Below are 26794 nucleotides of genomic sequence, written 5' to 3' on the forward strand. Positions count from 1 at the left end.
GTTAATTGTTGGAATCATACCCAAACCAACCATATTATTAACTTCCTGCAAACATTGCCTTGAGTAACTTTGAAAGATCATCTAGAAATTTCTAGTTTTGCAGTAGTCCTCCAACCTGAAGAATTATTTTCAGTCCTTGAAGAAGTCTCTGGGTACAGCGATAGCATTTAAGGAAGATATTGTTGAGGCAAAAATGGGTGAAAGAACGAATGAATGGCGATGGAAAACCAGAAAGTTTCTTGGGAAAATGGAGGGATTCCCGGAGTCTCGCCGTGGTGTGGTCAGAAATTAGACTTCATGACAGTTGCTCTCCCATTTTGTCTCTAGCTGTTCTTCCACATGGGCTTCATTTGCAATCTGCAATAAAAACACCCGTGGAATGGTTCTGCCAAGCTCTCTAGAGAAATTGACTGTCAAAGTGGGTATCCCTAGTCCTGAAAGCAAATCTGATTTCCAGAGAGAAAGGTGGAAGGATCAGAGACGTCTTCTGAATTTGCTTTTTGGCCAGTCATTTGACTGTCCAGGAGAAAGTTGACAAGTGTGACCAACTCTCATCAGCCATTTTTCCCCTCATTACAGCCATCATGCTTCTGGCTGAGGAGAATGGGATGGGGCAGCCCTTCAGAGCCCATTAACATCAATCCTTAATTGGCAGAGTGGTGCAGAATTGATGTTTAACACAAGACACGCCCTCCTGGGAGCAGAGTGCTGCTTTCACATGGTGTCACCAGCCCAGAGAGCGAGAGAATGGGCTCCTCCGGGTAAGCTTCGTATCACACACGGCCTGACTTCTAGCCGCTGCCTTAAATCGGCTTCCACCCTTTCATTGCGTGTCCGTTTCGCATCCCCTCGTGGCCACCTGCCGAGTGGACTCGAATCTTGTGGAGAGCGGCCTTGAATGCCCGCCATCTATCCACTCTCATCCAACGCGAACGTAGACTTTTAGTGGCGAACCTCATTCATTGGATTGTATTTACTGAGTGCTTACTGTGTGCCAAGCGTTGTACTAAGCACTTGGGAGAGGATAAATAACAACGGACAGACATGTCCCCTGCCCACACTGAGTTTGCAGTCTAGAGGACGAGTTTACAGCCCAAATCCTTCACCACATATGTCATTTTGGTCTGACTGCCACACTGCACTGAGTTAGTCGACCACAGAGAGATGACAACCCCTCTGAGCCTGCTAAACTGGCTCACATACTCACATACATTCACACACACACTTCACCTTGAACTGATAGTTTCCGGTGATTTCAGTAAATTACTCTAAGATGCTGCATGTTTTCTGTGTCCTCTAGCCAAGCAGCCAAAAGAGGTCTTCCTAGAGAACTTTTGGGTCTGGTAATTTACCTTTTTCCTGTCATGCGTTTAACTTGAATGTTCTTTGAGGCCGATGCCCTCAATCTCTATGGCCCAAACCTAAATCCAGGACACCCGTTCTCCTTTAGGTCATTTCAGTGACCCTTCCATTAATGACAACATCACTACCACACCTCCACTCAAAACGTGCAGAAGAGGCTTTTTACCTTTCACCCCAAAATGGTATTGTCATAGAAAACACTTTATGTGAGAGTAAATTGTAATTGGTGTGCTTTTCTGCTGCTACTGGAAACTGTTTTTTCCTCATTTCTCGAAAGCTGATACGATTTTGGTATAGAAGGGTATTAGAACAAACAATGAAAATGTGAAGAAGCAGCTTTTCCTTTTCAAGGCATATCTCTTTCAAGACTGAAGTCTTGAAGTTGTGTATTCTTGTTGATAAATGTGTCGTTTTCCTTTTGTAGGTTTGCTTTCTCTCTCTCACCTGCCCTCTGTTTCTGTCTTTCTGTCTGTCTGTGTCTCTCTCTCCCCTCCCTCCATTCCTCCCTAAATGGCTCTAAGGAGAGTGAGTCAAATTCATGAGTAACTCTAATAGAATGTCCTTTGTATAGGGGACATGAGTCTGGTCTGCAAGATGGATTTTTACCATTAGGTGTTACTTACTGCCAGCTTGATTCCATTAAAGTGTGCTATTCTGCAATAGTCATTGGAACTATTTCATTACTAGTCAGTTTGACTAGCACCTGATAATTTGTGAGATTTCTGAAATTATGCACCATGACACCGCCTAGTAACTTGATGTAAAAAAGAGTTTTTATTCTGTTCAGTAGCTCTGCCTCTTGGCTGCTGTGTGACCTTGGACAAGTCACTCCCCTTCTCTGTGCTTCAGTGACCTCATCTTGAAAATAGGTATTAAGCCCGTGGTGAGCCCTCTGAGGGTTATTATTATTACTATTATTATTATTCCAGTTCCCATTTTCTCTTCCTAGCAGCCAACTACTTTTTTAATGTCTTATAGTGGATCTTCTTGCTTATATTTTATCTATCCCAGCACTTTGAGATGTAGCCGGAATTAGAACCCATGGCCATTTGAGTTCCAGTTTTATTGTTTATTCTATATTGTTTTTAGTATAAAATATACACATTGGCCTTTCAGTGATGATGGAATTTTCCATTTGTTAATCCCTATGAGTTAGAAGTTAGGTCTAGTCCTGTATTACAGAAGTATCCTTTCAGTGTAAGGAAATGTGTAAAAGCCCTCAGAGACTTAAACCTGCTCTGAATATTAAAATTCTCATCAGGAAGAATTTTGAATTGGGAGTTTCCTCTTATTTATGTGAAACTGCTTCTTTCACAATTTCTCCTTTTGTCATGATTTTTTTTTTCCTTTTCATTATTGCTACATAAGATCCAGTATTTAAGTAGGGAAGCCTCTGTTGGTATTTACTCTCTCAAGGGCTTAGTACAGTTCCCTTTTGTAAGCGCTCAGTAAATACGATTGATTGATTCATACGCATTCAGTGAAACACTCTCAAATTCTCCCCAGCTCCGGCTGGATTTCATTGCTACTTCTGTGAAGCATAACATTTCCAGAGGGGCCTTCCCAATCATCACTGTGTTCCCTGTCTTGGCGCAGACCAAGACTAATTTGCCCTAGTGGATAGAGCAAGGGCATGGAAGTCAGAAGGACCTGGGTTCTAAACACGGCTCTGCCTCTTGGCTGCTGTGTGACCTTGGGCAAGTCACTCCCCTTCTCTGTGCTTCAGTGACCTCATCTCAAAAATGGGTATTAAGCCCGCGAGCCCTCTGAGGGCTATTATTATTACTATTATTATTATTCCAGTTCCCATTTTCTCTTCCTAGTAGCCAACTACTTTTTTAATGTCTTATAGTGGATCTTCTTGCATATATTTTATCTATCCCGCCACTTTGGGATGTAGCCGGAATTAGAACCCATGGCCATTTGAGTCCCAGTGTGCCATGCTGTATCTGATCTGATTATCCTGGTACAGTGCTTGGCACATCTAACCACTTAACAACTGGGGATGAAGACTGTGAGCCCCACATGGGACAAGCTGATTACCTTGTAACCTCCCCAGCGCTTAGAACAGTGCTTTGCACATAGTAAGTGCTTAATAAATGCCATCATTATTATTATTATTACCAAATATCACAATTAACTGGGACAGAAGAGAAATACGGCAGGAATTCCCCCCCCCCCCCCCCCACCTGTTCATCCCTCATCCCTGGGCCCCAGTGGGCTCCTTGATGGAGAAAGAACCTGTCAGGAAATAGGAAGGCTGTCCACATGTCCCTGGGAGCCAGGGGAGAGTCTGCGTTTGGATTTCACATGTAGGCTCCCCTAATTTCCATCTGAAGATGACAGGAACCGGTTCTTGGCATTCTCGAAACTTCAAGCCGCAGATCCTGTAGAACCTACTGGATGCTATGCATTCCATCCTTTGGTTCTAATGGATTCATGTAAACTAAGGAAAAAGGCAATTTCCAAAAGTCACTTTCAAAAACCCGCTAAAGCTCTGCTTGAGGAACTCGGCTCAAGCGAAAGGGAAGTTCTCCATCTGAAAAGCATAACAAGACGTGAATTAAATGGGGCTTGGGTTGCCGAAATATAAACAATACTTTTCCTAATTGCTCCAGGGACATCTTAATTAGGCTGAGGGGCATTTCCCAGCTAAGCCTCTGAGGAAAACTTTACAATGATGTTCCTTATGTTACCTTTTTATGTGTCTAATTTGCTTTACTTTCATGTGAGGGAGAGGTATGTTATAGAGAAGTAATGAAAAGCTGGGAGCTGAGAGCTATGGGTGATTTCTTACTCTGTAAATACTGTGGTCAGTGTAATAGGCCTAAGCTAAGCTTCGGTAGAACTTTAATAGAAGAAGAGAAAATGTACTCAAATAAGCTATACAGCATATCATTAAGGAACGATACTTTCACTGAAGTAGAATTTGTCAAACGCTGCAAAATTACTAGGTTCTGTGCCACCTTGGCAAAGCTCACTGTGGGCGGGGAATGTGTCTGTTGAAGGTTGTATTGTACTCTTCCAGGTGCTTAGTATAGTGATCTGCACACGGTAAGTGCTCAATAAATACAATTGAATGAATGAAATGGAAGACTTGGTGACAAACATGTTTATCCTTCTCACGCCTGCAAGAGACTTATATAAGGATAGGGATGTGGCGTGGGGGTGAGGATTTTATTGGCCCTTCCTCGGACCAATAGCATACTCCGAAATAATAATAATAATAATAATAATAATAATAATAATAATAAGTGTGGTAGCACTTACTATGTGCCAGGCACTGTACTAAGCGCTGGGGTGGATACAAGCAAATCAAGTTGGACACAGTCCCTGTTCCATGTGGGGCTCACAGTCTCAGTCCCCATTTTACAGATGAAGTAACGGAGGACTGGAGAAGTGAAGCGACTTGCCCAGTATCACACAGCCATCAAGTGGCGAGTCAGAATTAGAACCCATAGCCTTTTGACCCCCCAGGCCCCTGCTCTATCCATTACGCCGTGCTGCTTCACTTCCTGGGGCTCCAAGCACCTGTGAAACTTCAGAGTCTGGGACATTAATGCTGAGCAGACAGATTGCTGCGGCAAGAATCTGCATCCTAATTACGGTGATAGTATTTTCTGGATGGGAGGCTGGGCTGCAGTGGGACAGAAAGAGAGGAAGAGACGGAGACAAACCCTGCCTTAGTGGGAAGGGTGCCAACTGGAGATCAGAAAACCAGGGTTTTACTCCCAGCTCTGCAACTGGCCTCCTGTATGACTTTGGCAAGTCACCTAAACGTGTTCTCTTTCCTCATCCACAAAATAGGGATTAGGTAGATTAGATAGAAGCAGCGTGGTTTACTAAAAGCAGCATTGGCCTGAAGGTCAGAGGACCTGGGTTCTAATCACAGCACTGCTATTTGTCTGCTGCGTGTCCTTGGACAAGTCACTTCTCTGTGCCTCAGTTACCTCATCTGTAAAATGGAGATTAAATACATCTCCCTCCAATTTAGATTGCGAGCCTCATGTGGGACAAGGGACTGTGTCCAACCTGCTCATCTTGTACCTACCCCAGTGCTTAAAACAGTGCTTGACACATAATTGGTGCTTAACACATACCATAAAAATATGGTGAGCTCCATTGTGGGCAGGGATTGTGTATGATTTCATAATAATCATTTGTTATGTTTGATAAATGCTTATTATGGGCTAAGCATTGTATTAAGCATCATGGTAGATACATTGTAATCAGATCAGACAGTTTGCTCCACGTGGGACTTACAGTTTAAAGGGGAGATAGAACAGATAATTTAATCTCCATTTTACAGGTGAGGATAAGAAAGCATAGAGAAGTCAAGAGACTTGCCTAAATTCACACAGCAGGCAAGTGGCAGCGACAGGATTAAAATCCAGGTCTTTTGGCTCCCAGTTCTGTGTTCTTTCCACTAAACTTTGCTGATAGCCTTATTTCTATCCCAGCACTTAGCATATTATTATTAGTAGTAGTAGTAATAATAATTATGGTATTTAAGTGTTCACTATGTTCCAGGCACTGTACTAAGCACTGTGTAGAGTAGTAGTAGTAAAAAGAGAGCACTGCACTGCACTGCAGAGATGGAGAAGATTGGACAGCTTCTATCATTCTGTAGATTTTCAGTTTAGTGTCAATCTGGGTGTCACTTTTTTATGGTATTTGTTAAGCGCTTACTGTGTGCCAGGCACTGTACTAAGCACTGGGGTAGATACAAGTTAATCAGGTTGCACACAGTTCCTGTCCCACATAGGGCTCACGGTCTTAATCCCAATTTTACAGATGAGGGAACTGAGGCCCAGAGAATTTAAGTGACTTGCCCAAGGTCACACAGCAGAGAAGTGGCAGATGTGAGATTAGAACCCTGATCCTTGTGATTTCCAGGCCCGTGCTCTATCCACTAGGCCACGCTGCTTCTCTACTCTTGCATCATTCTGGCAATATCCCAAAGGACTTGTTCTCATTGTTTGCTCTTCAGTGTATAATTGGCAAGGGTTTTGTTGAGATAGCAGGATTTCACCCACATCCCACTCTTTCTTTACAGGCCAATTTACTTCTGCTTCCTTCAGGCTTATCAGTCAGTGGCTTGGCTCCCTCTGAAGTAATTTACTATTATCTGCATGTTTTATTGCATATAATAATAATAATGATGATGGCATTTATTAAGTGCTTACTATGTGCAAAGCACTGTTCTAAGCGCTGGGGAGTTTACAAGGTGATCAGGTTGTCCCACATGGGGCTCACAGTCTTAATCCCCATTTTACAGATGAGTTAACTGAGGCACAGAGAAGTTAAGTGACTTGCCCAAAGTCACACAGCTGAAAAGTGGAGGAGCCAGGATTTGAACCGATGACTTCTGACTCGATACTGTATTATGAAAGAAGTATAATCTATCAAACCACTGCATTTATTGAACACCTATTGAGTGCAGAAACCTGTATTAAGAATAAATAGACCTGACTCCTGCCCTCAAAAAGCTTTACAATGTGATGAGGGAGGCAGATACTTAAATGCACTACTAAAAGAAAGTAACAGATAAGATATGTTCATAAATGAGAAGCAGCGTGGCTCAGTGGGAAGAGCAGGGGCTTTGGAGTCACAGGTCAAGGGTTCAAATCCCGGCTCCACCAACTGTCAGCTGTGTGACTTTGGGCAAGTCACTTAATTTCTCTGGGCCACAGTTACTCATCTGTAAAATGGGGATTAAGACTGGGACAACCTGATCACCTTGTAACCTCCCCAGCACTTAGAACAGTGCTTTGCACATAGTAAGCGCTTAACAATGCCATCATTATTAATAAATCTTTGTCTTTTCTTATGCCGTCCAGTCGTTTCATACCCTTAGTGACTCCACAGGCACATCTCTCCCACAATGTCCCGCTCTCCACCTGCAATCGTTCAGGTAGTGTGACCACAGGGTTTTCTTGGTACAAATCCTGAAGTGGTTGACCATTTCCACCTTCTCTGCAGTAAACTGGAGTCTCTCCCCTCAACTCTCGCCTATGCTGCTGCTGCCCAGCACGGGTGAGTTTTAACTTGTCGCAGATGGCCTTCCGCTCACTAGCCACTGGCCAAGCTAGGCAGGGAATGAGGCCTCTGCTTGATTCACCCTCCCTTAGCCGAAACTGGTAGAGGACTGGAAACTCTCCAGGTGTCACCCTGAGAGGGGTCATAAATTCAACAGGCTCACAAGTACCTAAATGTTTAGGTAGCACAGAAGGACTCAAGTGGTAGTCTGGATATTAACTAATCAATGGATCATATTTATTGAGTGTCTACTGTGTGCGGAGCACTTTACTAAGCACTTGGGAGAGTACAATATAACAGAGTTGGTAGACCTGTTCCCTGCTCACAACGAGCTATGATCATTTTTGTGTGCCAAGCCCAGTTTTAAGACCTGGGATAAATAAAATATAAACAGATTGGACACAGTCCTATTGTACGTGGGACTCACAGCCCCAGAGAAAGTGAGAACAACTATTTTCTCCACATTTTACAGATGAGGAAACTGAGGCTGAGAGGAGTTAAGTGATTTACCCAATGTCACACAGCAAGCAAATGGTGGGGCTCCGCAAGCATCTGGGCCTCATGACTCCCAAACCTGTGTGATTTCCATTAGGCTACACAGCTCCAAGCCTAGGCTTTAGTGCTGCTGTGTGCCCTTTTCTTACATCCAACTTGCAGTAAAGGTCCTATCTCCTATAAAATCATACTGGGAGGCCAGGAGCATAATAAATCAATCAATCAAAGGTTTTTACTGAGCACTTACTGTGTGCAGAGCACTCTACTAAGCACTTGGGAAAGTACACTCTAACAGAGAACAAGAGAGAAGTCAAGAGACTTGCCTATGGTCACAGAGCAGGCAAGCGCTTAGTACAGTGCTCTGCACACAGTAAGCACTCAATAAATACGATTGAATGAAAGTGGCAGAGCCAAGATTAAAATCCAGGTCTCTTGACTCCCAGTTCTCTGTTCTTTCCACTAGACCCAGCTGTTACCCTTATTTCTACCCCAGCACTTAGCATATTATTATCAGTAGTAGTAGTAATAATCATTACGATATTTGTTAAGTACTTACTATGTGCCAGGCACTGTACTAAACACTGAGTAGAGTAGCAGTAGTAGTAGAAAGAGAGAGCTATGATAATAATGTGATAATAATGATGATAATCTCTGCACTGCAGAGCTGGAGAAGTACTCTATCCTGGACCACAGTGAGTTTACAATCTAGAGGGGGAGACAAACATTTAAAAAATAAATATGTCTATATACATTGTGGGACTGGGGGTGATGAATATCACATTCCTAAAGTTTACAGATCCGAAGGCGTAGACGATGCAGAAGGGAGAAGGAATCAGGAGTTAATGAAACATATTTTTCAGGAGCTATTAGAGGATTCTGGCTTAGATATTACTTTCCATACAGACTAGTCAGATGCTACCTACTCTCAAATACAAATCAGTTGTATTTATTGAGCATTTACTGTGTGAAGAGCGCTGCTTCCTCCCTCTATTTTTGGGGTTTATTCATTTTTGACTGCTTCAGGCCACAGCCTGTTTGATGGCTTTAGGAGGGTTCTCATATTAAAACTTAGATGTTCTTGTCGAAAAGGAGGCCCACTGTTCGTTTCCCTCTCCTTTACTTCCTCTCAAATTAACTTCCCACTGAATCAGTTTAAATTTGGTTTGTCAAATCCTTCTTAGGATTTGGTAAATATTTACATTCTATTCCTCAAGGAATTATTCCTTTAAAAATGCGTGTGGCCCTCTGTTGCCCTTAATCATGCCACTTAAAAAGAGAATCTTAATTGAGGAGAAAACATAGAGCCCCTGGTAGCCAAGAATGAATAACTGACTTTGCCCTCACTTTACTATTCAGTACTGCCAAAAATATACCACAGTGATTTCTTTTTTCAGAAACAAAAACCTTCCAACAGAATTTTATGCAAATGTAATTAGGTGACAGGTATTTGATTACTTAATTTTTTGCGGCAGTAGTTTTAAAGAGAAATAATACTTTGGAATTGACTGTTGTGAGATGACTGACAGGGTGGAGCAGAGGGAATAAAAAAGGAAAAGAAAAGGTGACTGGGGGGAAGGAATAAGGCAGAGAAGGTTGAAAAGAAAAATTCTGAGGGAAAAGGAGAGAAAGCAGCAGAAGATGGAGGAGGGAAAGAAGAGTGGCCTAATGAATCAGAGGACCTGGCTTCTAATCTTGGCTCTGCCACTTGTGTGTTGTGTGACCTTACGCAAGTCATTTAACTTCTCTGTGCCTCCATTCTCTCATCTGCAAAATGGGGACTAACACCTGTTTCTCCTACTTTCGTTCAATCATATTTATTGAGCGCTTACTGTGTGCAGAGCACTGTACTAAGAGCTTGGGAAGTACAAGTTGGCAGCATTTAGAGAGGGTCCCTACCCAACAACGGGCTCACAGTCTAGAAGACTTAATCTTAATTCTACTTAATGTGCAGCCCCAGGTGAGATTTTATTATCTTGTATTTACCCCAGTGTTTAGTACTGTTCTTGTCACATAGTAATAATTTACCAAATACCACAATGAGGAGGGTCAGCATGAACTTGTGGAAAGACCTCAGGCATGGGAGTCAGAGGACCTGGATTCTAATCCCTGCTCTGCCACTAGTCAGCTGTGTGACTTTGGCCGAGTCACTTTAAATTAATTGGGCCTCAGTAACATGGCTAGTGGATAGAGCCCAGTCCTGGAAGTAAGAAGGTTATTAATTCTAATCTCGGCTCCACCACCTCTAAGCTGTGTGACCTTGGGCAAGTCGCTTTGCTTCTCTGGGCCTCAGTTACTTCATCTGCAAAATGTGGATTGAGACTGCGAGCCCCATGTAGGACAGGGACTGCATCCAACCCCTCTTGCTTGTGTTCACCCCAGCGCTTATTACAGTGCCTGGCACATAGTAAGCACTTAACAAATACCATAATAATTATTATTACTCATCAGTACTAAGGGGATTAAAAAAACTGTGAACACTGGACCATGGACCATGTCAATGCCCAACCCGATGTTCTTATATCTATCCCAGTGCTTAGTAGTGCTTAGCACATAGTAAGTGCTTAACGAACACCATAAAAAAAAGAATTGGGAAGGAAAAAAGGGAGAAAGGAAAAGGAAGAGGAAGTTCTCCACCTGACTACCTCCTCTCACCACCTCCTCTCATCTTCTCACCACCTCCTCTCATCTTCCTCTTCTGCCACTGCCCGAGTTTTCTTTGGCCCTCCCTGGGCTCTGAAGAGCTTCCTTTTGGCTTCAGCCTCGGGACCGGTGAGAACTAGCTGGCCGCCCATGCCACCTGACTCCTCTGCCCAGGCAAATAGCCTGTGGGATTCACTGGAAACAGAGTGGGTATCATGGCCCCACAAACTATAACAGCGTGGCTCAGTGGAAAGAGCGCGGGCTTGGGAATCAGAGATCATGGGTTCGAATCCCAGCTCCATCACTTGTCAGCTGTGTGACCGTGGGCAAGCCACTTAACTTCTCTGTTACCTCAGTTGCCTCATCTGTAAAATGGGGATTAAGACTGTGAGCCCCATGTGGGACAACCTGATCACCTTGTATCCCCCCAGTGCTTAGAACAGTGCTTTGCATATAGTAAGCACTTAACAAATACCATCATCTTTATTATTATTTTAACATTTAGACTGGGAGCACATTGTGGGCAGGAAACCTTATACATCATTATATAATAATAATAATAATAATAATAATAATGGCATTTATTGAGCACTTACTGTGTGCAAAGCACTGTTCTAAGCACTGGGGAGGTTACAAAGTGATCAGGTTGTCCCACAGTTGACTCACAGCCTTAATCCCCATTTTACAGATGAGGTAACTGAGGCCCAGAGAAGTTAAATGACTTGCCCAAAGTCACACAGCTGACAAGTGGGGAACCAGGATTTGAACCCATGACCTCTGACTCCAAAGCCCAGGCTCTTTCCACTGAGCCTCGCTGCTTCTCTACTCATGCTGCTTCATACCCTCCCAGGTGCTTCATACAGTTCTCCGCACACAGTAAGCACTCAATCAATACAGTTGATTGATGCGTCGTTTGGCAGTCACGCTGTAGGGCTGTGGTCTCCGCTCCACTTTCCATCCTCCTGAGTAGCAGTGAAGATGTTGGAGCAGTTGTTGTTTCTACAGTGGCAACAGTGGCATGGGCTAGGCCAGCAGATTAGACACAAGTCAGGTGGACAGACTGGCAAAGGTCAGGAGAGCAGGATAGAAAAGATTAGGTGGATAGACCTTCAATGGTCTGGAGAGTAGGTAAGACAAAGTTCAGGCAGACTGATGGGCAAGGGCCAGAAGGGCAGACTAGATAAAAGTCAGGTGGACCGACCAGAAAGGGTCTGGAGAGCAGGGTAGAGAAAAGTCAGATGGAAAGATTGGCAAAGGTCAGGAGAGCAAGGTAGACTGATTCAGGTGGACAGACTGACGGGTCAGGAGAGCAAAGTAGAAAAAAGTCAGGGAAACAGACTGGCAAGGATCAGGAGAGCAGAGTAGACAAAGGTCAGGTGGACAGACGGGCAAGGGTCAGAAGAACAGACTGAAGTCGGGCGGACAGACTGGCAAGGGTCAGGTGAGCAGAGTAATAATAATAATAATGATGGCATTTATTAAGCGCTTACTATGTGCAAAGCACTGTACTAAGTGCTGGGGAGGTTACAAGGTGATCAGGTTGTCCCATGGGGGGACTTACAGTCTTAATGCCCATTTTACAGATGCGGTAACTGAGGTCCGGAGAAGTGAAGTGACTTGCCCAAAGTCACACAGCTGACAATTGGTGGAGCTGGGATTTGAACCCATGACTTCTGACTCCAAAGCCCGAGCTCTTTCCACTGTACCTTGCTGATTCTCTTAATGTGTGCAGAACTAAGCGCCTAGGACTAGCACCTTCATCTCCAAAAAGTCATTTGATTGGCAAAAGCCAGAGATGTTAGTCTTCTCCATTTTTCCGTTGCTTACTGTACCATTTTACTTTCTTGAGCTGTTCTCAACAATTCAGTAGGCAGCTTCCCTCCAGAAGAGTCAATTTGCATCCTACAGAGCTGTAGTTGAAAACCCAGCTATGTGTCAGCAGTAACTCTCTCAGATTCATCGATCTACCTGACTGATCTTTTCAAATCCAGCTGGTCTTGGTATTACAACCAAGGTTTTAAGGGCTTCAGTTTGGTTTTGGTTTTAAGGGTTCAATCTGGGCCGTGAAAATGATTTAACTTTAAAATGTTTATATTCTTTTCTTTAGGACAACTTGGTTAGGTAGAAAATGAAAGATTATAATTAAAAGTTTTATTCGTTTGTCTACCCCACTCGAATGTACTATTTTTTTTTACTCTCCTGAGAGCTTAGTGCAGCGCTCTGCACTTAGGTGCTCAATAAATACTGTTGATTGGATTTTTTTTTTGTCAGTTGGGCTGTTATCAATGATCTAAGCTAAACCCTCAGTCAGGATTTTCAGGAAGTCTAAGGAATGTGTCTTTGGTATAGCAGTGAAACACATTTCTCTCCTATCCCATTTCTTTCTTGGAGATGGGGTTTAGTTCCTTGTTTTACATGTTGCGAACTAAGGTGTCGAGTTGATTTCTTTGTTCATCTTCGGGAATTACTTTGGACAGACAGTAATCAGGTTCAATTCACAACATGTATTTTAGAGCCATTGAGAACAGTGGTCTTGTTCATTAAAGTGTTTTTGTAGGCAAAATTAAGCTTCTGGCATTGACAGTTTACAAATTAAAGCTTGCCTTTCCTAAGCAAAAAATGAGTTGGAAAACAATTTAGTCAGGCTTCTAAAATCATGTTGTAAACATATTTATATGTGCTGATTTAATTAGTCTTTGAAATAGGCAAATTAGTCTCTCAGCCTTAGAATGGGTATTGACAAAGTTACTTGATGAGTGAATAATTCAAATCCCCAGGACTTATTAATAGATTCAACAAAGACAGTCTTTAAAATTCTTGAGAATGGTTTATCTGTGGGTTCATTAAGCTGGTTTTCATGTTTTGTAATATCTAATTTTATGAAACAACATTAGTAGAAAGTTGGAGAACCATATTGTTATTTAAAACTTTCAAAATGATATGGGCACATGATAATAATGAGAGAATACCCATTAAATTCAAGTTTTCTTGGTCACCAGACCATTAACACAATTTTAATGTAATTACTTGTGCTTAGTGGGACCAATTTACCATCATAATTAGTAAGAAATACACATAACGATAGGCTGTCAGCTAGGAAATAAAGAAACTTCTACTTCCTTTGAGCTCTAATGGGGCAAAAATGCCCTCTACCCCTACTGACCTAACAAGACTAACAATGTACTGAATTGAGCCTGGGCCCGGAGTCAGAAGGTCATGGGTTCTAATCCTAGGTCCACCACTTGTCTGCTGTGTGACCTTGGGCAAGTCACTTCACTTGTCTATGTCTCAGTTACCTCATCTGGAAAATGGGGATTGAGACTGTGAGCCCCACGTGGGAAGGGGATTGTGTCCAACGTCATTTGCTTGTAACCACCCCAGAGGTTAGGACAGTGTTTGGTACATAGTAAGCGCTCAACAAATACCATCATCATCATCATCTAAAGTGTCTCAGAGACTCGGCTTTCATTCATTCATTCATTCAGTCGTATTTATTGAGCGCTTACTGTGTGCAGAGCACTGTACTAAACACTTGGAAAGTACAATTCAGCAACAGACAGACAGTCCCTACCCAACAACAGGCTCACAGTCTAGACTTTCAAATGCAACCGACGCTACGGAATAGAGGATCCCGTGATTTTCTGTGTTCTTGTGGAAGCGTCTTGCGGGCAGGGAATGTGTCTACCAACTCTGTTGCACTGAACTGTCCCAAGCACTTGGTGCAGTACTGTGTGCAGATCACTGTACTAAGAGCTTGGGAGAGTCTGATTGATCCCTAAGCATATCATGGGCAAAATAAGTGAAATTATAGTAAGATTTCTATGGCTTCCTGTAATGTTGTTGCCCAGGAGAATTGGGGCCTTTTAAAGACTTAGTGTGCAGGCTCATTTGTTCCTAATTTAAAGGTTAGTTTGCTCCTCAAAGGTGCCTCAAAGTCACAGCAAGATTCACCTTTACAGTGAAAATGGACATTAACTAACTCAACTTGATGGTCTGGGGACAATTTAGAGGTTAGGCTCCTGTCAGCACAGAGTTCTGCTTTTTTAAAGATCACTATACAGTATGATGATCACTGGTAAATTGTCACTACCTGGTAGAATTGCCACCTTCATCCTTCCTTATGAATACCATATTTGTGTTCATAATTGCCCCAGCTCATAATTTTTTTTAATGGCATTTGTTAAAGGTTTATTATGTGCTATGCACTGTTCTAAGAGATGGGGTAGATATGAGCTAATCAGGTTGGACACAGACCCTGACCCACCGGGGGCTCGCAGTATTAATCCCCATTTAACAGGTGAAGTTAACTGAGGCCCAGGGAAGTGAAATGACTTGCCTGAGGTCACACGGCAGGCAGGTGACAGAGCCACAGTTAGACCCCAGGTCCTTCTGATTCCCAAACCCATGCTCCATTCATTATGCCTGGATGTTTCTCAATTTTTCCTCACCCCAATTTTTCAAGGTGCACACAATAGATTATTTTTTGTATCACATGATTTTAAGCCAGGATAGAGCTTGAGAGGAGGGTGAAGAAAAAAAGTAGAGAAGAAAGGTCAGAATGGGACATGTAGCAGGTGGCTGGATAGTAGGAGAGTTAATTCATTAAATGTCTATTTATGTCGTATGTGGGACAGTGCCCCTTTAATAATAATAATAATAATAATAATAATAATAGTAATGATGATGACATTTGCTAAGCGCTTACTATGTGCAAAGTACCATTCTAAGCGCTGGGGGGGATACCAGGTGATCATGTTGTCCCTCATGGGCCTCACAGTCTTAATCCCCATTTTACAGATGAGGTAACTGAGGCCCAGAGAAGTTAAGTGACTTGCCCAAAGTCACACAGCTGACGAGTGGCAGAGCCAGGATTAGAACCCACATCCTCTGGCTCCCAAAGCCCAGGCTATTTCCACTGAGCCATGCTGCTTTAAGGCTGTAAGCCCGATATGGTCAGGGATTGTCTCTATTGCTGAATTGTACTTTCCAAGCACTTAGTATAGTGCTCTGCACCCAGTAAGCACTCAATAAATACAACTAAATGAATGAATGAGTGTGATAGAAGAGAAGCAGTCTCCAGTGTTCTCTTCCATCTCCCCTCTTTTCATCACTTTCTTCTTCTCCTCTTTTTTCTGCTTCTCCACTCATAGCTCGACTTAATTCTTCTGTCCCACATAATAGTCCTAGCCATATTTTAGTGTAACAAAAAATTGTGGCCCCAAATGAGACCATGATGCAAATAAATTTAATGCTTATTTGAGCTGGTCACGTAGACCTGAATGGGGCTTCAATCGAACTGTCTTTCATCCTTCAGCTTTTATTGAAAAGCGGATGTTTGGACAGGTCAATTAAAAATACATGCACTTTAGAAGAGCAGACGTGGGCTGAGGAGATGTGTGGGTCCACTTAGTCTTTTATTGGTTAGTTTCCTTTCCCTATCCACTTTTTTGTGCTACCATCAGATTGTATCAAGTCCAAGGGAAGACTGATCTTTCCTTTCACAGTCTCTTAACTGTTCAGAACTAAAGGCATTAATTTTGGGCTTGGATTGACAAATGATTCTAGTGGTCATGGCTTTGCAACCCACATAGCAGTACAATGACACAGACAATAGAACTCTACAAAAAGCTCCCCCCTACCCTGTGGTGACATTTTAATGGCTCTCTTGGAAGTCAGGTGAGCCAGTCTCCTAACCTGACACACACTGAGTCTTCTTTAAAGCATTAGAAAAAACAAATTATCTGGGGTTGAGATATGCACAGTGAGTTAATATCCAGGATTAATTTGTGCTGATGTTTGGTAGTGCATAAGACCCACCTTCTCTAGGTCTCAGTCAGTCAGTTGTATTTATTGAGCACTTACAGTGTGCAGAGCACTGTACTAAATGCACGGGAGAGCACATTATAACCACGTCCTACCTCTAGCATGGAATACCCTCCCTCCTCACATCCACCAAACTAGCACGCTTCCCCCTTTCAAAGCCCTGCTGAAAGCTCACCTCCTCCAGGAGGCCTTCCTAGACTGAGACCCCCCCCTTTCCTCTCCTTCTCCTCCCCTCCCCATCACCCCCACTCCCTCGCTCTTCTCTACCCTCTTTCTGGCCCCACAACATTGTGTATATATGTGCATATTTATTATTCTATTTATTTTATTAAAGATGTTGATGGTATTTGTGTATTTATCTATAATTCTATCTATAGGAGGCCTTCCCAGACTGAGCCCCCCACCTTCCCTCTGTTCCTCCTCCCCTCTCCATCACCCCCACTCCCTCCCTCTGCCCTACCCCCTTCTCCTTCCCACAGCACTTGTGTATATTTGTACACAGTTATTACTCTATTAATGATGTGTATATGTCTAGAATTCTATTTATCTATTTCAATGGTATTGACACTGTCTACTTGTTTTGTTTTGTTGTCTGTCTCCCCCTTCTAGACTGTGAGCCCTTTATTAGGTAGGGATTGTCTCTATTTGTTGCCAAATTGTACTTTCCATGTGCTTAGTGCAGTGCTCTTACAGTAAGTGCTCAATAAATATGATTGAATGAATGAATATAATGATATATAGATAGACAGATAGATAGCAATAGACAGACATATTCCCTGCTCACAGTGAGTTTTTTATAGTCTAGAGGGGCTAGTCCCACTGGTTTTATGTCTTTCTTCCCCCTGCTAGACTGTCAACTCCTTTACAGTAGGGATCATGTGTCCTAATTTGGTATTGTACTCTCCAAGTGCTTAGTTCTGTGCCTGCACACAGAAAGTGATAATTAATAATAATAATAATAATGACTTTGGTATTTGTTAGGCACTTTCCATGTGATGGACACTGGCATAAATACAAATAATTGGATTCTACTGGGTCCCTGCCCCAAATATGCCCCATATCGAAGCAGTATGGCTCAGGGGAAAGAGCCCGGGCTTGGGAGTCATAGGTTGTGGGTTCTAATCCCGGCTCCGCCACTTGTCTGCTATGTGACCTTGGGCAAGTCACTTAACTCCTCTGGGCTCATCTATAAAAAGGGGATTAAGACTATGAGCCCCACGTGGAACAACCTGCTGAGCCTGTATCTCCCCCAGCACTTAGAACAGTGCTCGGCATATAGTAAGTGCTTAACAACTGCCATCGTTATTATTATTATTATGTCGGGCTCACATTCTGAAGTGGAGAACAGGCATTGAATTTCCATTTTCAAATGAAGAAACTGAGGCTTAGAGACGTTAAGTGACTTGCCCAAGGTCAAACAGCAGACAAGGCCCTCCGACTTCAAGGCCCATGCTCTTTCCATTAGGCCATGTTGCTTTTATGTTATTGATTGATTATATGTCCTCCCACCCCATCCTAGACTGTAAGCCTGTTGTTGGGTAGGGACCGTCTCTATATGTTGCCAACTGGTACTTCCCAAGTGCTTAGTACAGTGCTCTGCACACAGTAAGCGCTCAATAAATAGAAATGAATGAATGAATGAATGAATATGTCTACATCTTTGCCTTTGACTGGTATGAGCCCAGGCACCTCTTTGGTTACTATTTAAGTCCTGCTGTTCTCTCACCCCTCACATGTCCCAAAGCCCCCGCATGGAAGGTGCCAGTTTGGGGAAAGCAATCCTATGGGGATTGTGGATTGACCCAGGTGGTGAAGAATTTGCCCACTCTGATGTAATGATAATAATTGTAGTGTTTATTAAATGCTTTCTACATGCCAGGCTCCTAATTTTAATCCCTATTTTGCAAATGAGGTAACAGAGTCCCAGAGATATGAAGTGACTTGCCAATGGCCACACAGCAGACAAGGGTTGGAGGTGGGATTAGAACCCATGACCTTCATCTTCCCAGGCCCAGGCTCTATCCACTATACCACACTGTACCTTGGGCAGGTGCTCCAGGCAAGTGTTTGACCTAGATGATCTTACTCTGATGGCAATATTCCTCTGAGTACAGATCCCTGTGGGATGGATATGTGTCTCTTCTTTATTCTTTTCTCCCCAAACCTTAGTAGAGTTCACCACACCAAATTGCTGCGCAAGAAATACTTCACAACCACTATTGCTAAAACATACCCTATGTGCCCAAACAACCACTGGTCAGTAGTATTTATTAAGCACCTTGTTCAGAGAAATGTACTGAGCACTTGAGAGAGGAAGATAGAGTTAGTAAGAAAAAAATCCCTGGCCTCAAGACAGATAGGAAGAAGGAGGGTATGTTCCTTAGTTAATGGTTGTGATCAAGTTCATGAGATTTGTACGACAGTGCTAATGGGGATGTCCGTGCTTAAATGTTTAATAATAATAATGATAATAATAATAATGATAATAGTATTTGTCAGGCACTTACTATGTGCCAAGAACTGTTCTAAGCACTGGGGTAGATACAAGGTAATCAGGTTGGACACAGTCCCCATCCCACATGGGACTCACACACTTAATCCCCATTTTACAGACGAGGGAACTGAGGCCCAGAGAAGTGAAGTGACTTGCCCAAGGTCACACAGCAGACAAGGGGCAGAGCAGAGATTTGAACCCATGTCCTCTGACTCTCAAATTCTTCCTCTTGCCACGAGGCTATGCTGCTTCATGCTGTTTAGGTGGTGAAGCATCGGAGAGGCAGAAGTGGGATACATAATGCAGAGTTTAGAAAAGGCCTCCTGGAGGAAATGATTTCAGAAAGATTTTGAAAATGGGGAGGGTTGGAGTCTGGTGGATTTGAAGGGGGAGGGAGTTCCAGCATGTGAGCAAGAGTTTGTTTGTCTGGGAGGCAAGGATGAGGTAGGTTAGTGTGAGAAGAACGAACTGGAAAAATAACGTTGTGAAGGATTTGCCAGAGAAGAGGAGAACTAGCAGAGGATAGTACCACTCAAGCCCACATTAGATAGTGTTTCCAGGAGAAAGGAGGGGTCAACAGTCTTGACGTGATAAGGATTTGGACAGAGAAAAATCCAGTATGTTTGACTAAAAAGAAGTCATAGGTGAGAGAGGGTCACCTGGTGCTGGAGGGAAAGAAGAGAGAGATACATAAGCACCATAGTTAGGGGAAAGATTGTTGGTCTGGGAGTTAGAGGATCTGGGTTCTAACCCCACCTCTGCCATTTACCTGCTGTGGGACCTTGGGCAAGTCATTTAACTACTTTATGCCTCACTTGCCTCATCTGGAAAACTGGGGTAACAGACCTGTTCTCCCTCCCTGTGTCTCTGTCCATGATTGGGACTGATTTGGTTGTAGCTAAAGCCAGTACTTACAACCTGCTTGGCGCAGAATAAATAATAATAATGATGGCATTTGTTAAGTTCTTACTATGTACAAAGCACTGTTCTAAGCACTGGAATAATAATAATGGCATTTGTTAAGCACTTACTATGTGCAAAGCACTGTTCTAAGTGCTGGGGAGGATACAAGGTGACCAGGTTGTCCCACGTGGGGCTCACAGTCATCCCCATTTTACAGATGAGGGAACTGAGGCTCAGAGAAGTTAAGTGACCTGCCCAAAGTCACACAGCTGACAAGTGGTGGAGCTGGGATTAGAACCCATGGCCTCTGACTCCCAAGCCCGGTCTCTTTCCACTGAGCCAGGCAGTAAATGTGCAAATGCCACATGATTATTATGATGATGATGATTAGAGACAGCTCATCCCTCTTGCTCCACTATATTCTCCAAAGATGATAGAGAGAAAACATGTAATTTCAGTGAACAACACAGGCTAACATTTAGCCTACTTCTCTCCCATTTGTGTAGAAACACACTGCTAGTCCTGAAGTGAGGACGGGCAATAAGATGTTCCCTCATCCTTTGAATGAAGCCAACCGGTATTTGGCGAAGAGGCTGACACTTACTGCTGGGCTGCCAGACATGTGCAAAGTCCAGAGCACTAGGACATCCTCTTGGTCAGCTTGTACTCTTGGCTGTCTCTATACCATCATCTGTTTATTCAATTAATCAATCCTATTTATTGAATGATTATGGTGTGCAGAGCACTGTACTAAGTGCTTGGGAGAGTACACTACAACAATCTAACTGACAAATTCCCTGCCACTATGAGCTCGCAGTCTAAAGGGCTGTAAGCTCCTTCTTCTTCCATTATTCACCTGGGCTGATTTTTGAGGTTTAATAATAATAATGATCGTAGTTTTTATGCATTTACTATGTGCCAAGCATTGTATCTAAGCGCTGGGGTAGATATAAGGTAATCAGGTTGTCCCACATGGGCTGACAGTCTTCATCCCCATTTTACAGAGAGAGGGAATTGAGGCACAGAGAAGCGAAGTGACTTGCCCAAAGTCACACAGCTGATAATTGGCAGAGCCAGGATTAGAACCTGTGACCTCTGACTCCCAAGCCCAGGCTCTTTCCACTGAGCCATGCTGCTATATTGTATATTTATAGTGGTATGAATGCCACCCATGATAAAGTTATTTATTTGACCAAAACCAATGCCAGTTTTAAGTGAAAGGATCCAATCTACATTAATATAACAGCTCACATATGACTTGTTTAACTTAATTGAATTGTTTAACTGTTCTTTCCTTCTCCCCATCTTCGTCTGTCAGATAGGAAGGATAGACATTAGAATTTCGACTGTCTTTGGTTTCTATTTCATTTTTTAATGAAACAAATGAATTAATTGTTTTAAATTATTTTGGAGTTTATTTGAAAATATCTAATTCTTAAAATACTTTAATGAAGCAAAATGACATTAGGACGGACATCTGTCCTAGCGACAAGATATATTCCATGTCCAAGTTTTCAGTTTCGCATTGAAACAAATTCTTCTACTTTTCCAATACTTCAGTTTCTACACAATTCACAGGAGTAACACCTATTTTCACCTAGTTCTGTGACTGTGAATTTTAAATGTACTCATGGTGCATCTCTTTTTAAAATCAGATACATCATGATGAAGGGAATGTTAGGAATTAAACAAAGCTTGCTTTGAGATATTACAATTCAGAGATCATAAAGGTCCTTGAAATTATGCGAACCCTACATTTTTCTAACAAACAAATCTGTAGTTTCCTACTATTAAGAAAATTCAATTATGTGCTATGGGTTTATGGAGACTGAGTCCAAGCTTATTATCTTGAATCTTGCTCCAACACTTTGTACAATGCTTGGTACATAGTAATAATGATAATACTAATAATTAATGGTATTTGTTATTCATTCATTCAGTCATATTTATTGAGCACTTACTGTGTGCAGAGCACTGTACTAAGTGCTTGGAAAGTACAGTTCAGCAATAATGAGAGCATACTATATGCCAAGCACTGTTCTAAGAGTTGGGGTAGATAAAAGGTAATCAGGTTGTCCCACGGGGGGCTCATAGTCTTAATCCCCATTTTACAGATGAGGTAACGGAGGCACAGAGAAGTTAAGTGGCTTGCCCAAGGTCACACAGCAGACAAGCTATTAGTAAGCATTAGAATAGTGCTTTGCACATAGTAAGCGCTTAATAAATGCCATTATTATTATTATTATTATTGTATATGTGTGTGCTTATTATGTATATAGAACATATAGTACACTTATGATTATATATAGTAAGTATAGTATGTGTATAGTATAAGTATAGTAATATACTATGTTCCTATATACACTATATATAAGTATAGAATATATCTTGTACATATTTACTATTTACTATTCTATGTATTTTATTTTGTTAATATGTTTTGTTTTGTGGTCTGTCTCCCCCTTCTAGACTGTGAGCCCGCTGTTGGGTAGGGACTGTTTCTATATGTTGCCAACTTGTACTTCCCAAGTGTTTAGTACAGTGATCTGCACACAGTAAGCGCTCAATAAATATGAATGAATGAATGAATATATACACACACATATACATGCAGATATTCATGCATATATACACATGCATATACATATATATATGTATAGTGCGCTCTCTCTCTCTCTCTCTCTCTCTCTCTCTCTCTCTCTCTCTCTCTCTCTCTCTCTCTCTCTCTCCATGTATATATGTGGGATTAGAACCCATGACCTCCTGATTCCCAGGCCCATGGTCTATCCACTATACCATGCTATTTATAATAATAATAATAATAATAATAATAATAATAATAGTATTTGTTAAGTGCTTAATATGTGCCAAACACTGTTCTTAGCACTGGGGTAGATACAGGATAATCAGGTTGTCCCACGTAGGGCTCACAGTCTCAATTCCCATTTTACAGATGAGGTAACTGAGGCACAGAGAAGTGAAGTGACTTGCCCAAGGTCACACAGCAGACAAGTGGCGGAGCCGGTATTAGAACTTTTTCCAGAGGACGCATGGCCTAGTGGATAGGGCACAGTCCTGGGAGCCAGAAGGATCTGGATTCTAATGCCGGTTCATTCATTCATTCAATCATATTTCTTGAGCGCTTACTGTGTGCAGAGCACTGTACAAAGCGCTTCGGAAGTGCAAGTCGGCAACATATAGAGACGGTCCCTACCCAACAACGGGCTCACAGTCTAGAAGGGGGAGACAGACAACCAAACAAAACATGGAGACAGGTGTCGTCGTATTTATTTTCTGCCACTTATTTATATTTATATTCTGCCACTTGTCCGCTTTGTGACCTTGGGCAAGTCACTTCACTTTTCTATGCCTGTTATTTCATCTATAAAATGGGGATTAAGATTGGGACCCACATATGGACCATGTATTGTGTCCACCTGATTAACATGCATCTACCCTAGCTCTCAGTACCGTGCCTGACACATAGCAAGCACATAACAGATACCATAAAAAATTATTTGTGTTTTCCTGCTACCATAATTACCTTTGCTATTACAAATTTTACTGTATATGTCCACTTCTCTTGACATTTTCCTCTCCCTTCCCAGATTCCTTTATTATCTTCACAAAGGCTCTGTTCTTTATTTTTCTACTTTCTGAAGAATATACCAGAAAATGAGATCAAATTTGGGGAACTAAATATGGATTTGTAATTTCACTATTGAGTATAATATTCTGTTTCACATGAGATTGATTTGTGACTTTGTTTTTCTCCTGTAATGTTGAGCCAGATTACCATGGGCTTTGAACTTTAAAATTGTTCCAAGAAGTCTGATGACAGATTTCTCTTTCTAAAAGGAAATCATTAGCTTTTTTTTTTAATAGGATGAAGTAGGTCACGGACTCCCGTGTCGATGAAAAGCTAGCCCTTAGAAGTGATTTTAAACTCCCCACAGATTGGATGAACTGATTGCCATTTGGTTTATAATCTCCAACCAGTTTTCAAGTGCTGAATAATGGCCAGCCTTCATTTCTCTACAAGGAGACTCAGTTCCACGGAAATATGCCCCGTTGAGAATTAAAGACTCCTTTAGATTGACTGGCTTTGCCGTTCTGAAAGTATCTCATCTCCCCAGGATTTCTAGGTGCATTTTTTATGGAGATCCCGAATCATCCTCAGTCTGCTCTTGGGCCTGATTCTTTCTCAGGATCACCGACATCAGTTCAGATTTTTCAAATTGCTCCCAGAACTTGGTGTGAATCAGCGAAGGTGTGAATTAACAATTCACCTGTCCTAAGCAGAACTGTTTCTTAAAGCAGGAGCATCATGACACTGAGCCAGTCATGTGTAGGCCATTATATTTGTGTAGCTCAGATCCTTTCAGTTAAAACTGGCATCATTTTTTTTTGGTAAAATACCTATTTGTCATGGTTTGCATTGATATCACTATTGATATCTATCAAATATCAGGAATAAGTGTGGCCTAATGGAAAGAGCATAGACCTGAGTTTGTGTCTAAACTGTAAGCTTGTTGTGGGCAGGGAATGTGTCTTATAATTATTACTGTATTTGTTAAGTGCTTACTATGTGCCAAGCACTTTTCTAAGTGTTGGGATAGATACAAGGTAATCAGGTTGTCCCACATGCAGTTCACAGTCTTAATCCCCATTTTACAGATGAGGTAACTGAGGCACAGAGAAGTTAAGTGACTTGCCCAAGGTCACACAGCAGACAAGTGGCAGAGCTGGAATTAGGACCCACAACCTCTGACTCCCAAACCTGTGCTCTTTCCACTAAGCCATGCTGGTTTTCAATAATGATGGTATTTGTTAAGTGCTTACTAAATGCCAAGTACTGTTCTAAGCACTGGGGTAGATATATGGGGATCAGGTTGTCCCACATGGGGCTCACAGTCTTAATCCCCATTTTACAGATGAGGTAACTGAGGCACAGAGAAGTGAAGTGACTTGCCCAAAGTCACACAGCTGATAATTGGCAGAGCCAGGATTAGAACCTGTGTTCTCTAACTCGAAACCCCATGCTCTTTTCACCAAGCCATGCTGCTGTTATATTGTATTCTCCCAAGTGCTTAGTACAGTGCTTTGCACACAGTAAGAGCTCAATAAATGATTGAATGAATGAATTAATCTGAGAGTTAGAGGACCTGGGTTCGGATCCCGGCTCTGCCAGTTGCCTTCCGTGGGAAAGTCACTTCACTTCTCTGTACCTCAGTTTCCTCATCTGTAAAATGGGGATTCAGTACCTGTTCTGTCCCCTACTTAATCTGTAAATCCCCTGTGGGACAGGAACAGTATTCAATCTAATTACCTTGTATTGACCCCACCTTTAGAACATTGTTGACACCTAGTAGACACTTAACAAATACCATTAAAAAAATCAAATAGGAATTGTGCATTTTCCAGTATTTTTAAAGATTTAGTGAGTCAACTTTCACTGATTTCAGAGACTCTTTCCCAGTGGAGGAGTTTGGGGGCTCAAGTCGTCACACTAGTGGTCCTTTGTGTGGGTGATCAATGGACTCCAGAGGGATTTGTCTCCCCTCTAGACTATAAAATCCTTCATTCATTCAGTCAATAGTATTTATTGAGCATTTACTGTGTGCGGAACACTGTACTGTACTGGCATATATACCTGTATATATGTTTGTATGTATTTATTACTCTATTTTATTTGTACATATTTATTCTATTTATTTTATTTTGTTAATATGTTTGGTTTTGTTCTCTGTCTCCCCCTTCTAGACTGTGAACCCACTGTTGGGTAGGGACCATCTCCATATGTTGCCAACCTGTACTTCCCAAGTGCTTAGTACAGTGCTCTGCACTTAGTAAGCACTCAATAAATAAGATTGAATGAATGAATGAATGTACTATGCACTTGGGAAAGTACAATACAGGAATCAACAGATACATTCCCTGCCCACAATGAGCTTACAGTCTAGAAGAGGGAAGACAGGAATACAGATAAATAAAATGACAGATATGGACATACATGCTGTGGAGCTGGGAGTCAGGGAAGAACAAAAGGAATGAGTCAGGGGGACGCAGAAGGGATTGGGAGATGAAGGAAGGTGGGGCTTAGTCTGGGAAGGCCTCTTGGAGGAGATGGGCCTTCAATAAGGCTTTGAAGGGGGGGACAGTCATATTTGAAGAGGTAGGATTTCCACGCCAAAGGCAGGATGTGGGCTGGGGTTGGCGGTGAGATAAGTGAGATGGAGGCACAGTTTGAGAAAGTTAGTACTAGAGAAGCAAATGGTGTGGACTGGCTTGTAGGAGGAGAGGAGGTGAGGTAGGAGGGAGCAAGGTTTAAAGCCAGTGGTGAGGAGTTTTAGTCTGATGCAGAGGTGGATGGGCAACCACTGGAGTTTTTTGAGGAGTGGGGTGACATATCCTGAACTTTTTTTGTAGAAAAATGATCAGACAGTTGAGTGAAGTATGGACTGGAGTGGGGAGAGACAGGAGTCTGGGAGGTCAGCAAGGAGGATAGGATGAGTGTTTATATTAATGTGGTAGCAGTTTGGATGGGGAGGAAAGGGAAGATTTTAGCAATGTTGTGAAGGTAGGACTGATGGGATTTAGTGATGGATTGAATATGTGGGTTGAATGAGAGAGAGCAGTGAAGGATAATGCCATGGTGATGGGCTTGTGAGACAGGAATGATGGTGATGCTGTCTATGGTGATGGGAGAGTCGGGGAGGACTGGGTTTGGGTGGGAAGATAAGGAGTTCTGTTTTGAACATGTTAAGTTTGATGTGATGGGAGGACGTCCAAGTAGAGATGTCTTGAAGGCAGACAGGAGGTACAAGACTGGAGAGAGGGAGAAGATCAGGGCTGGAGATGTGGATGTGTGTATCATTCACTTAGAGGTGGTAGTTGAAGCCATGGGAGTGAATGAGCTTTCCAAGGGAGTGGGTAGAGATGGAGAGTAGAAGGGGACCGAGGACTGAACTTTAAGGGACCCCCCCCACATTTAGGAGGTGGGAGACAGAGGAGGAGCCCACAAAGGAGACTGAGAAA

At 42.4% G+C, this 26794-nt stretch overlaps 1 protein-coding gene across 1 annotated transcript in view; it reads left to right on the plus strand.

Annotated features, from left to right (window-relative positions):
* The first annotated feature begins 695 nt into the window (after positions 1-695).
* Positions 696-26794, plus strand: part of DLGAP2 (DLG associated protein 2) — a 547078-nt gene continuing 520979 nt past the window's right edge. Inside the window, exon 1 of the mRNA XM_038740564.1 lies at positions 696-761. Within this exon, the coding sequence (XP_038596492.1) occupies positions 719-761 (43 nt within the window). The 5' untranslated portion in view covers positions 696-718. The remainder of the gene's footprint in view (positions 762-26794) is intronic.

Source organism: Tachyglossus aculeatus, chromosome X1, assembly GCF_015852505.1.
Source record: "Tachyglossus aculeatus isolate mTacAcu1 chromosome X1, mTacAcu1.pri, whole genome shotgun sequence".
NCBI classification, from domain to species: domain Eukaryota; kingdom Metazoa; phylum Chordata; class Mammalia; order Monotremata; family Tachyglossidae; genus Tachyglossus; species Tachyglossus aculeatus.